This window comes from Pteropus alecto, unplaced genomic scaffold, assembly GCF_000325575.1.
Source record: "Pteropus alecto unplaced genomic scaffold, ASM32557v1 scaffold46, whole genome shotgun sequence".
NCBI classification, from domain to species: Eukaryota; Metazoa; Chordata; class Mammalia; order Chiroptera; family Pteropodidae; genus Pteropus; species Pteropus alecto.
In genome coordinates this window covers 3,557,867-3,578,942 of record NW_006439231.1, presented here as the reverse complement: position 1 = coordinate 3,578,942, position 21,076 = coordinate 3,557,867, and the positions used below count along the sequence as shown (strand labels likewise).

The window sequence follows — 21,076 nt, the reverse complement described above, 5'->3', positions numbered from 1 at the left end:
TTTTATATATATATATATATATTAGAGTATAATAACCAGTATTTCTCACTCTCTAAATATCTATCTATCTTGAAATTTAAATATTCTCACACAGTCACATGTCCAAATATAAATTGGAAATCAATCATTTGCTATAATAGACTGTTCTAATATTTGATACATCTATAATGTAGGTATTTGTTCATGTTTAAATATTGCTAATCCAATGATTTTGATGCTTGAGGATTATAGGAGTTTTATTACATTAACCTTGACTGGCAAACAGCCAAATCTTTCTAACAGTCTGATCTCCTAAGATACTGCAAACGATCATATATCATATAAATAAACAGAACTCTTAACACTTCTGTATCAGATGGCATTAAGTCTACAACAATGTAAATTTGAACAGTATTCTAAAGTAGTCACAATAAAGTTTATTTTCAATACTGGGACACTAATATGTGCCAGCGTTTTGCATTGTGGTTTATTCATTTTTTCCTTTAATATTATTATTTTAATTAAACTTATCAGGTTGACATTGGTTAATAAAATTATAGGTTTCAAATATACCATTTAATAATATATCATTTGTATATTGTGTTGTATGTTCACCACCCCAAGTCAAATTTCCAGCACCATGTCTTTGACCCTCTTCACCTTTATTTACCCTGCCTTTCCCTCTGGTAGCCACTAATTGTTGTCCATGTCTATAAATTTTATTTGTTTATTTGGCTGATTCATTTGTTGCCTTTAGTTTTATCCCCACATATAAGTCAAATCATATGATTCTCAACTTTTTCTATCTGACTTATTTCACCCTATACTGTGGTTTAGATTGAAGCCACCAAAAAAAAAAAAAAAAGAAAAGAAAAAAGAAAAAAGAAAAAAAGAAAGAAAAGAACACTGGCTTAAGAAATTTAAGAAATGTATTTATGACAAAGGCCTCTTAATTAAGAAGAGTTAGAGACAACAAAATTGTAATATTCTATATATCTTTAGCTAAATTTTAAAATAGAAAACATTAATGAGATATAGTAAGAAACTATGTTTTGGACAACGTATTATTATACTTTTTGATTTATAGTAAATATTATATAGCATAATGAGATAGATTTGAAATTAAGTTTTGTCTCAAAGTATTACTTTAGTATGTTTGCAGCTCTTAAACCATGGTGGATGATACATTAGATTATTTAAATTTTTTTATATCAATGACATTTTAAAAGAAAATGAATCATTTTTTTTTTTAATTTAAGATTTGAGAAGCCATCTTTCTCTAGAATTACTTTTTTTTAAGATTTAATATTTTTCTCCATTAGCATGTGAAGTTGTTGCACTATTTTGAAATATGCTTCATAAAAAGAGAGTTGGAAATATCGTGTCAACTACTTTTACTATCAAGACAGTATATATGGTCACACAGTAACATTGATTAACTTTATTAAAAATAAAATTTTCATAATTTTTACTAATGCATTCAACATTAATCAGTTCTAGAATGTCATTTAATCTCTGTATGTGTATGTATACATGTGTGTATTTCTGCATACTAGAAATTCTTGATGGCTACATTATGAATACTCATCTTTTAGTAGTATAGCATAGTACTTGGTCATTTAACTTGATTAATGAATATTTGTTGAACTAAGTTAAATTAAATAATTAAATTTTGCTACTCAAAAAGCAAAGAAAAAATTTTTTAAAGATGAAATTGTTAATACAATTTAAACTATTATGTTGTAAAATAATCATGTGGAAACAAAATATTTTCTGTGAAATAAAATTTTGTAAATTACAAAATATTATTGGGCTTCACAATTATAATGATCCTTTCTCTAAAACTGAAGAAAAGTTAGCAACATGTGGCATAAAATGGTTAAATTATATAAACAGTATGCTAAATGAAGAAGAGAGATTTTGAAAATCTTGTTAAATTGGTGAAATATAATTCATGAAATATCATTCTTTTCATCAAATATGTTCTCTGAAAGTTATTGAGGATGCAGCTACCTGATGGAACTCATTTGTTATTTTCGGCTGGAGGAGGGAGGGTGTTTATAATCCAGTTTTTGTGTCTAGTGGGCACATTTTTGAGAATTTTTTCAATATTCAGAACATCAACACTAACAGGTTTTTAATCTTATCTCATTCTTGAAATCTACATGTAATATAAAGAAATGGTAATATTGCTGCCCACTATTAAAATGGCCTTATTGGACTTCAGTGATTAAATTCATAGAATGTGAATAGCCACTTAATTCCCATAGTTTTTACAAAATGTAACTTTGACCTTTACCAAAGAATAAATAGTTGTCAAATTATTCCATTTTTTCATTAATTATTGACAAAGCTCATAATTCTCTTTGCTGAAGTAACTATTACAGATATCTATTTCTTGAGTTATCAATAGAGGGCATTTAAAAAAAAAAATCTGCCACTTCTTTCCTTGGTTGCATTTGTCATTTTTTAGATTCCTTTGTGGAAAGATCAGAGAACTCCACAGCTTTGTCCAGGAGCCTCCTTTTATTTGTTTGTTTGTTTGTTTGTTTTAAATTTTCATTCATAATTTAATTAACTTATTAAAGTTAAAATTATTGGGGGTGACATTGATTGATATAATCAAATAAGTTTCAAGTATACAATTCAACAGTATGTCATGTATATATATTGCATTGTCTGTTCACCATCCAAAATTAAATTTCTTTCCATCACCAAATATTTGACCCCTTTTCTCCCATCTACCATCCGTCTGCCCCCATTTCCTCTGGTAATTACTAATCCAGTGTCTGTGTCCATGAATCTGTTTGTTTGTCATGTTCACTTGTTATTTTCAGCTTTATATCCTACGTACTAGTGAAGTTATACGGTTTTCAACTTTTTCTGTCTGACTAATTTTTCTTAGCATAATTATCTCAAGATCTATCCATTTTGTTGCAAAGGGCGGTATTTGATCTTTTCCTATGGCTGAGTAATATTCCATTGTATATATGTACCACATCTTCTTTATCCAATAATTTATCATAGGACACTTTGGTTCTTTCCATGTCTTGGCCACCATAAATAATGCTGCTATAAACATTGGAGTGCATATATCTTTGTGGATAAATGTTTTTCAAGTTTTGCGAATAAATATCCAGAAGAGAGATTACTGGGTCATATGGTAATCCAATTCTTAGGTTTTTGTTTTTTTTTTTGAGGAAACTCCATGCTGTTTTCCACAGTGGTTGTACTATTTTATATTCCTACCGGCAATGTATGAGGGTTCCTTTTTTTCCCACAGCCTCTCCAACACTTGTTATTACTTATCCTGTTGATGATAGCCATTCTAATGGGTGAGAGATAGTATCTCCTTGTGGTTTTGATTTGCATTTCCCTAATATCTAGTGAAGTTCAGTATCTTTTCATATCTGTTGGCCATTTGTATGTTTTGGGAGAAGTGTCTGTTCAGGTCCTCTGCCCATTTTTTAAATGCATTGTTTGCTTTTTTATTATTGAGTTGGATTAGTTCTTTATTTATTTTAAATAATTAGACCTTTGTGAGAGGCGTTGCAAATATATATTCCCATTCAGATGGTTGCCTCTTTGCCTTGTTGATGATTTCTTTTCCTGCACAGCTTTTTAGTTTGATATAGTCCCATATGCTTTTACTTCCCTTGCCTTTGAGGTCAAATTCATAAAAACCTCTCTAAATACAAGGTCAATGATGTTAGTACCTATGTTTTCCTCTATACAATTTATCACTTCGGGTCTTATATTTAGGTCCTTGATCCATTTGAAGTTAATTTTAGTGTATGGCGACGGACAGAAGTCTAGTTTCATTCTTTTGCAGGTGGCTTTCCAGTTTTCCCAGCACCATTTATTGAAGAGGCTTTCTTTTCTTCACTGTATGTTTTTGGCTTCTTCATCAAAAATTATTTGCCTATATATGCAGGGTTTAATTCTGCACTTCCAATTCTGTTGCATTGGTCTATGTGTCTGTTTTTTGCCAATACCATGCTGTTTTGATTATTGTTGCTTTGTAGTACAAATTGAAATCAAGCAGAGTGATACCTCCAGCCTTGTTTGTTTGTTTGTTTGTTTGTTTTTCCCCTCAGGATCGTTTTGGCTATTTGGGGTCTTTTGTGCTTCCATACAAATCTAATTTTTTTTTGTTCGATTTCCTTAAAAAGTCAGATTTTAATGGGGATTGCATTAAATCTGCATAATGCTTTAGGTAATAAAGACATTTTAACAATGTTGATTCTTCCAGTTCATGAATATGGAATATCTTTCCATTTCTTTGTGTCTTGTCCAATTTCTTTTAATACAGTCTTACAGCTTTTAGTGTATAGGTCCTGCACATACTTTGTTAGGTTTATTATTAGGTATTTTATTCTTTTTGCTGCAATTGCAAAAGGAATTTATTTTAATTTCTTTTTCTGAAAATTTATTGTTAGTATATAGAAATGCTGTGGATTTTTGTACTTTGATTTTGTATCCTGAGACTTTACCGTGATTGTTTAGAGTTTCTAATCATTTTTCAGTGGAGTCTTTAAAGTTTTCTATATAGATGATCATGTTATCAGCAAAAAGTGATAGTTGGACTTTTTCATTCCCAATTTGGATGCTCTTATTTCTTTCTCTAGCCTGATTGCTCTAGCTAGGACTTCCAACACTATATTGATTTATAGTGGCGGTAGGGGACAGCCTTGTCTTGTTTCTGATCTTGGAAAGTTTTTAGTTTTTCACCATTAAGTATCATGTTAGTTAAGGGTTTGTTTTATGTGGACTTTATAATGTTGAGATACTTTCCTCCCATACTCATTTTATTAAGTGTTTTAATCTTAAATGAATGCTGCATCTTGCCAAATGCTTTTTCCGCACTTACTGATATGGTCAAATAATTTTTATCTTTTGTTTTATTTATGTGATGTATCATATTAATTGATTTGCATATGTTAAACCCTCCCTGTGCCCCTGGAATAAGTCTACTTGATCATGATATATAATCTTTTTAATGTATTGTTTTATTCAATTTGCTAGAATGTTGTTTAGAATTTTTGCAACTACGTTCATCAGAGATATTGGTCTATACTTTTGTTTGTTTGATCTCTGTGTGTGTTATCTTTACCAGGTTTTGATATCAGGGTAATGTTAAAATGAGTTAGGAAGTATAGACAATTCTTCAGGGTTTTTTTTTTTTTTTTGCAAAAGTCTGAGAAGAGCAGGTATTTTAAATTTTCTTTGAATGTCTGGTGGAATTTACTAGAGAAGCCATCTGGTCCTGGACTTTTACTTTGGGGAGGTTTTTGATGAGTGTTTCAATTTTCTTACTGTTGATTGGTCTATTTAGATTTTGTAGTTCTTCATGATTCATTCTAGGAAGTTTGTCTATTTCTAGGAACCTGTCTATTTCTTCTAGGTTATCGAATTTGGTGGCAGATAATCTTTCATAATATTCTTGTATGATACTTTGTATTTTAGTGATATCTGTTCTAAGTTCTCCTCTTTCATTTCTTATTTTATTTGTGTCCGTTGTCTTTTTTTCTTAGTGAGTCTAGCTACGTAGTTGTAATTTTATAAATCTTAAAGAACCAGATGTTTATTGTATTAATGTTTTTTATTGTCTTTTTGTTCTCAATTTCATTTAATTCTGCTCTAATTTTTATTATTTTCTTCCTTCTGCTGACTTTGGTCTTCATTTGTTCTTTTTCTAGTTTTTGAAGATATAATGTTAGCTTCTTTATTTGGAATTTTTCTTGTTTCTTGAGATAGGCCTGTAATGGTATATACTTTCCTCTTATTATTGCTTTTGCTGTGTCCCAAAAGTTTTGATATGTGGTTCTTTCATTCTCATTTGTTTCTTTGTATCTCTTGATCTCTTTTTTTATTTCTCCTATGACCCAGTCATTCTTCAGTAGCATGTTGTTTAATCTCCAAATATTTCTGATTCTTCCCGCTTTTTTTTTTTTGCAGTTGATTTTTAATTTCAAAGCAATATGGTCAGAGAATATGCTTAGCATTATTTAAATTTTCTTATTTGTTGAGTCTAGTTTTGTTTCCCAATATGTGGTCTATCCTTAAGAATGTTCCATGTACACTAGAAAAGGTATTTTGGAATGAAAGTCTCTGTAAATGTCAAATATGTCTAATAGGTTTAATGTGTCATTAAAGTTGATATTTCCTTATGGATTTGCTGTTTGGATGATATATATGTATCATTTTAAGTTCTATTAATAATTGTTTTATATATTTTGGTGCTTCCTGAATGGGAGTATAAATGTTGATAAGTGTTATGTCTTCTTGATGTATGGTTCCCATTATCATTATGAAGTGTCTCTCATTACCATTTTTATCTTGAAGTCTATTTTGTCAGATATAATTATGCTACACCTGCTTATCTGGATGCCATTTGCTTGGAGTATCATTTTCCACCCTTTCATTTTGAGTCTACATTTGTTCTTGCAGCTCAGAGGGATTCTTGAAGGCAGTATATGGTTGGGTTTTGTATTTTGATCCGATTTGCTTCTCTCTGCCTTTTTACTAGTGAGTTCAGGTCATTTACAGTTAGGGTGATTATTGATGTATGAGAATTTCCTATAGACATTTTATCTTTTGTTTTCTGTAGTTTGGTGTCTCCATTGTTTCTTTGTCTTTGTGTTTCTGTCTGTTATTTTAATTTGGTGGTGTTTTATGGTTTTTCCCTCTGTTCTCTCCTGTTTTACATTATGTCTCAGTTCTGGACTTGTTCTGGATTTTTGATGCGTGGTTATCATTAAGTTTATGTAAAGGATAGTTATTTATATATAGTTATCTATTTTCTTCTGTATCTCTATTCCCTTTAGTTATATTTGGAATTTTGCTCCTTTCCCTTTTCTGCTTTTGTTGTCTCGCATTATCCCTATATATACTAAACATTCATTTCTAGTTGCAGTAGCTATTGTCTTCTTATCTTTTTAAAGGTTTTTTTTTGAGGGGGGTGGTCTTTAACTATTATGTAATATTTAAGCTTCTAATACCCTGTTCTTAATAAAGATTTCACTGTCTTGCTTCTGCCTGCCTGTTAGTCATCTTACTCATAATTATGCATTGTGTTTGTCCTTTTGTTTCAGGTAGAATGACCCCCTTCAGTATTTCCTGTAATATAGATGGAAAATTCCTCAGCTTTTGTATGTCTGGTAGGTTTTTATTTCTTCTTCATATCTAAAGTAGAGCTTTGCTGGATATATTATTCTTGGCTGGTGATTTTTTTTTTTTTTCAATAGTTTGAATATTTAGTTCCATTCCCTCCTTGCTGTTAAGGTTTGTGCTGTGAAGTCCAATGATAGCCTAATGGGCTTTCATTAATAAATCACTGTCTTCTTTTCCCTGGCTGCCTTGAAAATTTTTTCTTTGTCATTCATTTTTGACAATTTTAATATAATGTCTCTTGGAAATGGCCTTTTTGGATTGAGATAATTGGGTGTCCTGTTTGCTTCCTGGATTCAAAGATGTAGTTCTTTCCATAGGTTTGGGAAATTCTCATTGACTATTTGTTTGATTATGCTCTCTGTTCCTTTCTCGCTCTCTTCTCCTTCCATATTCCCATTATTTTTATGTTGCTTTTTCTGATGGTGTCAAACAGTTCTTGTAGAGTTCTTTTAAATTTTTAATTCTCAGGTTTCACTTTTCCTTCTGCATTTCTAGATTTCTATCTTCGATATCACTAGTTCTTTCCTCCATCTGGTCAGCTCTATTTCCTAATATTGCTATTTCATTCTTCATCTCTTTTTTTGAATTCTTCATCTCCAGAAGTCTATTTGGTTCTTTTTCAGAGTTTCAATCTCTTTCATAAAGTATTCCTATTGTTCGCTGCTTTTGGTTCTAATTTCTTTGAAGTGCCAATCTGAATTTTCTTGCATCTCAATGAGGTTTTTCCTAAGGGCAGTCTTGAATTCTGTCATTTAAACTGCATATTTCTGTGTCTTTCAGCTTATTTTCTGGATATTTTTCACTTTTTTTCTGAGCTGCCTTGTCACCTTGGTTGTTCATGGAGTCTGATGGACTGTTTCTCTGCCCGGGCATTAATGGGAGTGTACTCTGCTTTTAAAAGATATATATCATTATACAGAGATATTTCTTTAGGAGGTAATAAGAATGAGCTTTTTTTTTTCTTTTTTTTTTTTTTTTCCTCGTAGGTGGCATCCAAGCCTCTTAGATCTTTGCTTTGAAGCTAAAAATGCCCCTCCCTCTCTGGTGGTTTGTGTGTATCCTCTGCAATCAGGTCCCTTTGTCCCAGGGCTCTACTCTTGTAGAAGGATGTGATGGGTGATGTGAGTCCGAGCTTCTGAAAATGCCATTACTGTTCAATAGTCAGATGCAATGTTTTGCTGCTTCCTTCCAAATTTGCCTAACCAGATGGAGTTGGGGTTAATTGGGAGAGGCTAGCAGTGTGTTTGTCTCCAAATTTGCCTAACTGGGTGGGGTTGGGGTTACTTGGGAGAGGCTAGCAGTGTGTTTGTCTGTCTTGAGTAGTGCTGTCCTCCAGATTTCAGCTGTCTTGCTTTGATATCACCATGGCTGTAGTGTCTGTTTCAGTAGTGATTGCTCAAATTCCCATGGGGCTTGGTGGTGCTAGTTCTGAGAGGATATGGTTGGTGGAGGGTGCACTCTGAGTTGGTGCTAGGGATACGGCCGGGCTCTGTGACTCAGCCTCTTGCTTGGCAATGGTGGCAGCTAAGACACAGTTATTGCTCCTCTACATTCAGTCTCTGCCCTGCTCTCTGCCCTGCTCTCTGGGCTCCACTGCGCAGAATATGCTGATCACACAGACAACCCTGTTAGAAGATTCAAAGAACTAAGAACTGACCATGAAATCTTCTCTCCTCTTCTTCCTGCAGGGTGCCCTGGCTGCATATCACAGCTCCTTTATTTCTCTCTCCTAACCCATCTCTGAGACTCATGCAATTTGCCCATCTTCCGATGCTCTGATATGCATATCTCTCAGACTTGCTTGTGTGCATGTTGGGTGTTGTTTGTTGAATTGTAAATGTTCAGCTCGTTGTTATTTCAAGGGGAGAGATCTAGAAAGATCTTGTTGGCCATGTTTCTAATGTGAGGAGGCTCCTTTTAAATTACCTAGAGAATATGTTAAGGGTGCGGTTCTGGGCAAAGATATGCTAACGGCCAACTTCTGATTCTGTAATCTGCTTGCTTGTTTGATGATTAACTAGGGTGTGGTTAATCTACTTGCTTGTTTGATGTTAACTAGAATGTGGCTAGGCTTTATAAACTGCCTCTTTTGGGATCTCTAGGCTGATCTCCTCGAATCCTGCATAGTAGAGAGTCAGTCACCGGCCGGCTAATAAAGGCTCATAATTCATCTCAATTGGCTCTGTGGGTCTTAGAATTGATCGTGCCACAACACACTAAATAATGATAGAACACACTTCTATCAAGTTTCTTTTTAGAGAGTAAGAATGATATCAGAATGCCCTTCAAAATGACCTTATCTCTTTGTGATAGGTAACCAACAATCTTTAACTACAAAACCAGTAGAAATTTTAAAAAACTGGGGAAAAAGTTGTTCTTTTTAAACTATTTAAATGAAATACTATCTTTATACAACTTTGTATGACAATGATATTTTCCAATTTCTGTTAGAGGTTCCTTGGTTTATGAGGAATGACACAGTTCCTGAAGAGTATATTCACTACACCTTTGCTTTGAGAATTCTTCATCTTTATTGATATATCTTTTACATTATCAGTGAAACTATCACATTCATTCCTCTCTTTAAAGGTCTAGACCATAAAAATTTAAATAATTTTGAGTATGGTAAATATAGCAAAATAACATTTAGGCAAGATTTTTTTTTTCACTGAAATTTAAACCCACAAAATGGAATATATCATTACAGATGTAAATTAGTGTGTGTGCGTGTGTGTGTGTGTGTGTGTGTGTGTACACACACACACACACAAACACAAATATATATATACACATTTACACATTTGCCTGTGGCTCTTTGTAAATTCTATTATTTTCCAAAGGTATTAATAATTATTCTAATAAAGTCATATTGTATCCCAAAAGAGAACAAATTGCATTTAAAATCAAGAACACATAGAATAACTTTTTGAATAACATAAAATAGGGTTATGCTATTCAGCTAGAATATGTAATATTATACATATCTAGAGTTTAAAAATTAAAACAAAACTCACCTGAATTATTCTTAGAAAATATTCACATAGTTTTAGGCAGAGTGTCACCTGGATTTATATAATTCTCAATTTTTCAGCTCAGTTTTGACAAGGTTTAATTTCTCTCTGAAACCTTGTGAGAAGATGGGAGTGAATAGAGGATGATATATAGAGACAGGAGTGTGAAGATCATCGAAGGAGAGACATCAAGATACAAGCAAGAATAATAACTATAAGTGGTAATGAATAAATGGATGGAGATAAAGAAAGATTAGTGGAGAAATTGTAGCTGAGGGCATTTCACTATTTATGGTATATCAAATGAGAAGAAGAGAATAAATGAATGTTATATGTTTCTGTGTGTGTTTGTGTATATGCATATATATATATATATATGATTTATAGTTTAATAGATATCTCTTTTTCATGAAAACCTTGTTCTTTCTTTTTTACAACTAATGTTGTAATTGTAGTTTCCTCCCCTTTCTATTTCCTCACCAATCTGATGGATGGTGACCAGGGAGAGTAATCTAAAATATGACATAACAAAGCAGAACTGAAAAATTATGAACCTAGAAGAACATAAGGTAGTCATTTTGCAGGACAAGAAGAGTCGCAATATAAAAGTTCCAAAATAAAATAAAAAATGTAAAGCTGATGGAAATCAGAAAGAGTAGGCAGACAAGAAATCAAGATCAGTCAGAACACCTAAGAGAACAAAGGCTAGAGATAAAAGTCATGTAGGGAGCATTCTCCCCTCAGGAAACCAGTCTTTGATAAGTTATATATTTTTTTTCTCATAAGATTAAAAATTCCTATTATAACTCCAGGGCCTGAGAATAAACAGCATCAAAATTTCATAATAAAAAAATAATTTGGTGTCAGAAAGTAAAGAATCTGTAAAAAACTAACAATTGTAGTTATATAGATATAACCATATGTATAATATATATATGATTATTATTATGTGGATATATGTATAAATTTGAATAAAGTATTCAATCCTACATGGGTTTGTTTGTTTGTTTACTTATTTATTTTAAGGCAAGGCAGCCCGTGGTTGACCTCACAGATTGCAAGGATCTTGTCAGTTTACAATCCCTTTTTTAAATTTTTTTAAAAATTTTTTTATGCGTACAGCACCTGGTCCTACCTGGTTTTAGAATATGTTAAATAGATAAAATATGAAGACAGTCAACATATAACTTTCTTTTTACCATTATATGTATAGTCACATATTGTTAGTGTTAGCAGCATTTTTTGATTTTCTTTTACTATTTGGTAAATATATTAAACATAATGTCCAATTTACTTCTTCTGCAAGAATTTGAAGCACATTTCAAATAATTCTGTTCCAAACTGAATATGTTTTCTGTTTCTATTAAAATTTCTAAATAGAGTTTCCTCCAAATATTTATAAATTTTAGATATATTGGCTATTTGGTTTTTGTTTTTATATTATATATAAATATATAATATATATATTTATGAGAAATTTATATTATATATAAAACCATATCTGTTGGGAGCTGAGCGAACCTGGCGAGCTCTGAGATAAGTGGCACTAAACTATTTTAAGCACTCACTATTTTCCAAGAAGGGAGTTTGATTGTGGAGCAGAGAGTTCTGAGTTGTAAGAACTTCATTGTTTTGCAGGATGAGTAATTTGGCTGACCTTGGGTCTTGACTGCTGTTTTCTCATTGCAATGCTATAAGTAGTGTGTTCTAAATAAACTCGGGGCTGCAGTATTTACTGTACACCCTCCTGACTCTATCTCTTGTCTCTGTCTTTTCTTTAATCCTCACTCCCCCTCTCAGGTGCTGTTCATCTCAGCCGGCTGGCTCCGGCAATATATATATATATTTATGAGACTATCTTTTGAAGGCTAATGGGAATGACTTTTACCTTTATTTAATTAGCCATTACGTATAGCATAGTCATATGTACATAAAGTATTCAATAAATATCCTATATTCTTTCCTGTAAGAAAATAATGAAAATAATAAAACAACTCTACCTGTATTATTCTAAAGTGTTATTAAATGGTTTAATGTTTTAGTTTGTGAGCTTTAAGAATATTTTTCACAGCACAGTCAACTTAATTTGTGAAACAAGGAAATAAAATCTTACTTCTTAAAAAAAATCTTTTCAGAAAAGAAACATTGTTCAACTAAATCCAAAGGATTGAAAATTCTCCCTAGCAAAATCCATAAACTGTACAACACCAAGAATAAACTCTAATATAAATGATGGACCTTTGGGTAATAATAATGTGTCAGTGTAGATTCATGGGTTGTAACAAATGTACCACTTTGATGTAGAATGTTAATGGTGGGGGAGACTGTGCATGTGTGCGGATAGGGGGTAAATGGGGACTTTGTATTTTCTGCCCAACTTTGTTATGAATCTAAAATTGCTCTAAAAGAAAAAGCTATTTAAAAAACACTCCCTAGTAATTACAAACATTTTTAGTATGTTTAAGTTACAAGTAAAATTTATTTAAGAAGTTGTAAAATAAAAATCTAATTTGAACGAACTTTATATAAATATCCCCAAGTAAATAATAATAGATCTCTTAATAATATATAATTATATATAATAACATGTGATGTAATAATACAACAATATATTCATCTATTAATAAAATTTAAAAAAACATAGTTTTAATGTATTATGTAAAGAATTCTTATGTGGAAACAATTTGACAAATATAAATATGTGGAGTAAAAACTTTGCTTAGTATTTCCTTAAAGAAATACATTGTGTTAATTAATGCATTTTTATATACAGGAAGTGTCCTATTAGAATCAAGAATGTTCACATATGAACGAGGAAACAGTTTTGTGATAAAACAAAAGAATTTTGAGGGTTAAAGCATCAATTCAAGAGTAAGACAGAAGAAGGTTCGTAGTCAAGAAGTATTTAACAAAATATTATTTGACTTTCAGATTGAAATATAATTTTCACACACTCATCATAATATTGAACTTATTCTTACAGATAAATCTGAAATCTGAATAAATTTGATAAAAATAAGACTAATATAAATTTTAAAATATAAATGTGACTTACATGCTTTGTGAAATTTTTGCTTAACATCATGAATAGTAGATGTTTGCATCACCTGAAAAGGAAAATAAAATAGAATTATAAAGAAAGTGTTCATCTGTTTCCTAAATATTTATTTAAGAAAACATAATTTTATGTAGTCAAAGTGTAAAATTATTACAAAATAGCCTCTTTGTTTTATTCGGCTTTTTAGTTACTACTGCTTTGATAACTTGAAACATTGCATCAATATACCTTTTCTGAACATTTGTATATAGTAATAATGGTGTTATTATATGAGTTCATCCTAGTATAATAATATATAACTTTAAAATATATTTTTGAATTTTTTCTGTTCATAATATTCAATTTCTATTTTAAAATGAGTAAGATTGTCAATTAAAAGTGTGAGTAAATGCACAAGATAGATAGATAGGTAAAGACTACATAACAGATGAGCCTGAGGATATGCAATTGATTTATATAGACAAAGAGGGACATGATTACTTCAGAATATAATGAGAAAAAACAATCCTACCTAAGCCACCTAATTAGTTATGTTACTAAAACTCCCATCCGAAATTACTATTGGTCCATCAAAATTCATGTTAAATATATTATTTGGATTCATTAAGTGCATAGTAGTTTGACCAATCATTTGGTCCTAATCTACTAAAATGAACTCTTTATAATAGAAAAATGAAAAAATAATATTTCTTCATCTAAATTGGAAAATTCATGAGGATAAGAGTTCTGTCCAAACCCCTCAAGCCATCATAATATTTTTTTACTTTCTGACTTTGTTCATATCAAAAGAACTTTCTCTGATCATAGAAGAAAAATATATATTTTTTCTTTCTCTAAACATGTAAGGAATACTTTGTACATGACTTTATTTATTTATTATTTTATTTTGTTACACTAAGTTATGCTCATGGCTCTTTTAGAAGGTGAATGAAAAATATATGCATAAAGGGATAATACTAATACCCAGACAGTTCTTATTAACTATATTACATATATATTTTATTATGTACTAAAAGTATAGCAATGAATACATTTATTTTACCATTTTACACTTTCTGTTTAATAGAACTATAACCAAGGATGTGCTATACCAGTCAGAAAAAAATTTTTTTTGATGTCTTCTATACATATGGCTTAATAAATAAGAAAGTTATAAGATTTAATCATTGAAGAATGATATTAATTTTCATTTCTGTTATGCTATAAATAAAAAAATACCATAAAGAATTTTGAGTATAACATTTTTAAATATTTTATAGCATCATACTTCTCTCAAATATGTAAGGAAATATTTGTAAAACAGTTTTTAGAAAGGACGAAATACATATATATTCATATTTAAACATATATTTTATCTTAATTTTGATTATTCTACTTCAATATTTAAAGTTATTTGTGAAAACTGGAGTGTTCATTGTTTTATTTCCCTGTTAATCACAAAACACTCTTCTAATATGTTGCTTCCTTTAACAGGGATACGTAAAATCCACGTGCAGTTCTCTAGAATAACACATATTTGTCCATCAGTCATTTCAAGGACCATCTAATTTCAAAAACCAAATAATTTTCAAAATCAATAATTTCTCTATTAAGGTTTGCTGTGTGTCAGCTGTCACTTTATGAGGGCATATTATTGTCTGTTTACTCGCTAGTTGTTCAATCTACAAGGTCCTTGAGGACAATGACCTAGCGTTAATGTAGTCTGTCTTTCAATATGTTGGACGCCATATAACATATATAAAGTTTAAAGTAACTTATTAAAGTGAAAAATAAAGCTGTGAATGTAAAGTCATATGAAAACAGATAGAAGTTTCTTGATTTGATATGAAAAGTCTTTTGTGAGTAATATGAAAAGTCTTTTACAAATTTGATTTTGAACCAAATCTTTTATTTTAATTTTTATTTTATTTTTAAATTTTTTAAAATTACATTTGACTTTCACATGTTAGAAAAGTGCTAGTTACATTTGACTTTCACATGTTAGAAAAGTGCTAATTTTGAATAAATCATTGAGGACTGCTTTTTCAGGAGCAATTTTAGTCAAATATAGCAAAAAAATAAATAAATAAGTAACCACTAAATGATTTAGACAATATTGCTCAATTAGCTGCAGCCTATGCTTGATCAACTCTTTTGGGCCTTTAGTTGTATTCAGAGCACAAAGAGAGGAAAAGATGATAATTAACAGCATGTAAAACTTTCTGATTACTAAATTGATGTCTCAGTAGCTTCATCAAGAAGTTTATTCATAATAGTTTTTACTTTTTATCCAGTTTTATAACCACTTAAACAGGACAAACTATTATCACAAAAATTAATCCTTTTTCTATATCACAATTAATTGTGCAGATGAGAGAAATAAATATCTTCTACATCTGAAATCCTGAAATTTTCATTAATGTTTCTTTCTCCTCAGAGAAAATAAATCTTAAAATATTAAGAGGACAAGGTAAATGATTGTTAGTTGAACCAAAAATTTACTTCTAAATCCTAATTGATCATAGTTGAGGTTTGGGTCAGTATTATTTTATCGAAGATTTATGTTGATGGACTTAGAAAAACTTTTACATTCAAGTGATTAATCTAGAATCTGCTTGAATTTGACCCATACAAAGGTACTGTAATATTTCACACATGCAACAAAATATTTTTTGTATTATTACTACTTTTAAAACTATATTTTAGCCACTTTCTCAAGGACTCCCTAAAATGAACAGATGTCTCCAAGAATACAGTTTATCCTGCTTAGAGAAATGAAAATTAAATGGTAAGGACAAACAACAATCACTAGAAATTCATTTGACAGAGAAAATGCAAGGTGCAATCCAAAAATTGTCAGTAAACATTGTGAAGAAAAGAAATGTTTTACTGGAGAGAAACAGAATAGAAACTAAATAGGATAGAAATAATTAACTATACATATGTGAAAACACACACACACAGACACACACATGAACAAAATATTCAGTGCACAATTTCTAAGTGGAAAGAGCATTTTTTTCTGTTTTTAGAGACACAAGAAAGCGAACTAAACCAGCCTAGAGAATCATATCTTAGATTGATTAATTCAAGAAAGTGGGAAAAATACATCTGAGAATTTTCATTAGAATATGTTGCATTAGAAAATAGAATATAAAGTTGCAGATATTTTACTCAGAATAGGAGAAAGTTTCCTGAGTAAGGAAATAATACTTTACTAGTAAGTAATCTTTAAATTGTACATAAAATATAAATAAGCCATTTATATACATTATTTTTATAAATTCGGAATATTTATACTATTTTATAGAATATCAAGAATTTTCACTGTGAATAAAATTGACACTACACTATGAATGTGAAAAAAATCAGTATTAATAAAGTTTAAATATCTTAAATTTAACTGGATTTTGTTCACTATTTAAGCAATAGAAAAATTGTATCATATCGATTTTATTTCTTTATATACCATAATGAATTATTTTAAATTAATTCTTTGTTATGTTCAAAATTATATATATAAAAACACATATTTCAGACATTTTGTATCATAACAAATGTTTACTTGTAGCAATGGCACATTTGGTTATTATTTTTTCAATTCAAAAATAAAATAAGCATTAATATATAAATTAATTCCTTTAAAATATTCACCATAGAACATTTTAAAAATATATTCATTATTTTTTTTTAATTAAATTTATTATGAAAAGATGCTCAACTTTACTAGCTATTAGGGAACTGCAAATCAAAATCACAATGAGATACCATCTCACACCAGTTAGAATGGTTATTACCAACAGGACAAGTAATAACAAGTGTTAGGTTATTGAAAAAAAAGGAACCCTTATACACTGCTGATAGGAATACAAATTTATACAGCCACTATATGGAAAGCAAGATGGAGTGTCCTTAAAAAATTAAGAATAAAATTACCATATGACCCAGCAATTACTCTTTTGGATATTTATCCCCAAAACTTGAAAATATTTATCTGTAAAGATATATGCATCCTGATGTTTACTGCAGCATTATTCACAATGGCCAAGACACGGAAACAAACAAAGTGCCTTTTGATAGATGATTGAATAACATGTAGTACAATAATGGGCTTTTATATAAATACTTTTGTTTCCAGTAAATTATGTGTGTTTTATTTAGGAGTAGAGAAAGGACGTGATTGATTTTGTAATAAACGCACATACATATGAAATTATAACATATTGAAAATATTTTTTAAATTATTGGAAATTAAAGTTTGATTTCTAACAAAATACAAAAAAAGAAATGTTTTATAAATTAGAAAATACAGATTTTGAGAAAGCAAAATTTTTAATGGTAAATACTCTTTCTGAAATATTTTTACAATTCAGATTAAGACTGGATAAGATCATAAAGACCACAGAATGTAAAGTATATTTTTTTAAGAATAAAATAAAGCCAAGTGGAATTAACATTTGTGATTACTTTTTGCATGACTTTGATTATAATTTCCTATTGCAAATCTGTGACACAAAGAAAAGAATCCGTGCAGTCAGGAAAGTTTACATGTAATGTGGTATTACTGAAATAAGTTATGAAGCCTAAGCCATATTTAAATGAAATAGTCTGTTTTTACACCATTTCAAATAAAAGAGTATTACCTCTGAGAAAAACATAATAATCAAATGGTAGTCATTTTCTTTTCCAAATAGTCACAGGTATTATTATGAAAATTATTATATTATTATATGCTTCTAAATGAAGAAAGTAAGTGGATAAGACTATTACCCATTGATTAATCATTTAGCTTCATGATCACAGGGGAAAAAAGATTAAATGTATGTGTGCATACTCTAAGTTAATTTATAATTATTTTGTTGAAAAAAGTGATATTTTCTTAAATATAATAATTCTACATTAATGAAGTTCATTAAAACTTAAAAGCAGATGAAACTGGAGGGAGAAAATATCTATGTGATATATTTTAAACCTATTTGAATTTCCTTAATTATAATCAGTAAATTTTTCAGGGTTCATATTAAGAGATATAATTGCATAGTGATGACCAGGACAAAAAAGGCTTTTTTAGAATAAGTAAAGATTTATAAGTTTGTTGAAAAGTTGATTAAAATATAATTTGTTTCTATTTATTGATTTACAGTGACAATGACAGGGACATTTGCTACATCACTTTGTCTTCAATTGTAAAAAGAAAAGACAATATTTATACATACCTTCAATTAGTATTGTCATGAAATATATTTTGAATAAAAACTCAAATATAGTGAAAATAATAGGTGATAAATAATAATAATAATAGTAGGATTTGAGAGGAATAGTAAAGTAATTGTGGTGTGACAGTATTGTCTATAAATCTGTTTTGTGTATATGTATGTATATAGACTATTATGAGTAATTAATGTACCTTATTTTATCCTATCCTATACTACTGTGGCGATTGCAAACTAGTCACAGTATTTTGCAGATTCTCTCATCAAGAGGTAATATTTTTTTTTCCCTAGACCTTAAATTTAGGCTAGCCTTTTGATTTGCTTTAATCAAAAACGTGTTGAAAGTGCAGCTGTGCAAGTTACAAATCTGAGTCCATAGGCTATGTATTTCTACTCTTCTGATAACACCCTTGATCAATAAGTGTAAGGGAGCCTGAGATAGCGTCCCAAGTGATAACGGGCCCATGGATCTGTTGGCTCTGTTCCTCCAACTAATTCCCCAATCAGAGTCACCCAGCAACTTGCCAGCTGGCTGCAAGTACTTGAGTGAGCCCAGAATAAAGAGATAAATAAATGGTTTTTGTTTTAACCTAGTAAGTTTTTGAGTAGTTTGCTATCAAACAGAAAAGTACTATTAAAAATATTAATCATTTGTAGGAGAAAAGGGAAAGAAATACATCATAGTCATGTGCCCTATAGTTTTGTTTCGATCAATGACAAACCACGTATAGATGGTAGTCCCATAACATAATAGAGTTAAAAAAATTCCTATCGTCTAGTAACATAGTATCTTCCTAACATCATGGTGTAAGAAATTCATGTGTTTGTTGTGATGCTGGCATAAACAAACCTATTATGCTGCCAATGGTATAAAATATGGCATATATAATTATGTGTAATATGTAATACTTGATAATAAACAACTATGTTACTGGTATATGTATCTACTATACTGTACTATACTTTTATCATTATTTTAGAGTGTACTCTTTCTACTTATAAATAAAAAAAAAAAATTGCCATAAAACAATGTGTCTTGTTATGCCAGCAGCAGTGTCATACATCTCATGTTTACCTAGTCTCTTGATCAAAACATTTCTTCTTGTGCTTGACTTAATCTCACGTTGTTTGGTTCAGTGTTGTACTATACAGTCTTTTACCCTAAGAACAATAAGTTATACAAGATAGCTCAGGTGTGTGGTAGGCTATATCATCAAGTTTTTTAAGTATGCTCTATGATGTTCACACAACGATGAAATCGCCTAATGACACATTTCTCGGAAGATATCCCTCTCGTTAAGTAGCACTTGACTGTAACTCAATCATTTCATTGTATAAATTAAACACAAGTTTAAGAGGGTAATTATTAATTTTTTAAAATTTACAACAAGTTTTTAAACCACTTGAGAGGTTAACTCGTATATAATTAATTTGTTTACCCTTTCTTCTACTGATATGTTTTAAGAAATATGTTGATTAACTTTAAAAAAATTCAACTCATTTCATATTTTATATATAATAATGAAACTAACATGGTACCACTATGAAATATGTCATGTTTTTAGTTTTATAATAACTCTGAAATTATTTGTGATTCACAAATATAGTTATTTAACATTAGTATTCAAGATATTTAATACTTGCTTTTGTAAAATGTATAGTGCGATTAAATTGAATTTCAGCAAACATACACACATACAAAAAAATTATTATGCATAAAATTTTTAAGTATGTGGTTTATTCCCCTGGTGATTCAAGGAAATTAAAGATCTGTAGCCAAACAGATTATTTGGCTAGAAATAATCTAGGAAGTAATGATGGCTGATATTGGACTTAGTTCTTTGGCTTACTTTGGACGATAGAATGTGGGCAGAAGAAGCAGTATGTCCATTTCAAGCCTTAGGCTTCTAAAGGCTTTATGAGTTTTCACATATTCATCTGGGACCTACTGACTTCTGCCATAAGTATGTGTTCTGGAAGCTACTGGTTCTTATTTCTTGAACTTGTCTCTGCTCTCGCTTGCTACAAGTCTGACTTATCTTTCTGGCTTAGAACTAGGCAGCTAAGAGTGTTCCAACTAAACAAGTTAAGTTAATAGAATTAGAATAAAAAATTGAGGCTCTGTATATGATTAAAGTGAATGACTTTAGCACATAAATTTTGAAGTAAACATCTTTGGTGCAGAGTCTTTGTTTACTCTGGTACATTTATAGTGTTCAAAACATGTGTTATTCTTCCTTGGGTGGATCTCCCAGAGGGAATATATTCTATCTCCACCGTGTTAAACTTGGGCTTGGTCATGTGACTTGATTAACCAGTGAAATGTGAGAGGAAGCAACATGTTTAACATCCAAGCAGAAGCATTTAGAGGTCAACCATCTGTTATGAAATGAATATTCGTATCTTTGGAAATTCATATTTTGAAATCCTACCTCACAATGTGATAGTATTAGGAGGTAGGGGTCTTGGGAAAGTAATTAATTCAAGAAGGTAGAGCTCTTATGATAGAATTCGTGTCATTATAAAAAAGACTCTAGAAAACTATTTAGCCTGCTAGATACAAGGAGAAAATGGCCATTTGCAACCCGGTAGAAGGTTCTCTCCAGGATCTCACCATGCTCGCACCCTGAATTTGTACTTCCAGCCTCAAGAACTTTGAGAAA

The 21,076-nt window shown here is 30.4% G+C and overlaps 1 protein-coding gene across 1 annotated transcript in view; it reads right to left on the bottom strand.

Annotated features, from left to right (window-relative positions):
* The window catches only part of TECRL (trans-2,3-enoyl-CoA reductase like), a 92,009-nt gene that overhangs the window by 47,849 nt on the left and 23,084 nt on the right, over positions 1 to 21,076 (bottom strand). Inside the window, exon 2 of the mRNA XM_006916525.1 lies at positions 13,219 to 13,270. Within this exon, the coding sequence (XP_006916587.1) occupies positions 13,219 to 13,270 (52 nt within the window). The remainder of the gene's footprint in view (positions 1 to 13,218; positions 13,271 to 21,076) is intronic.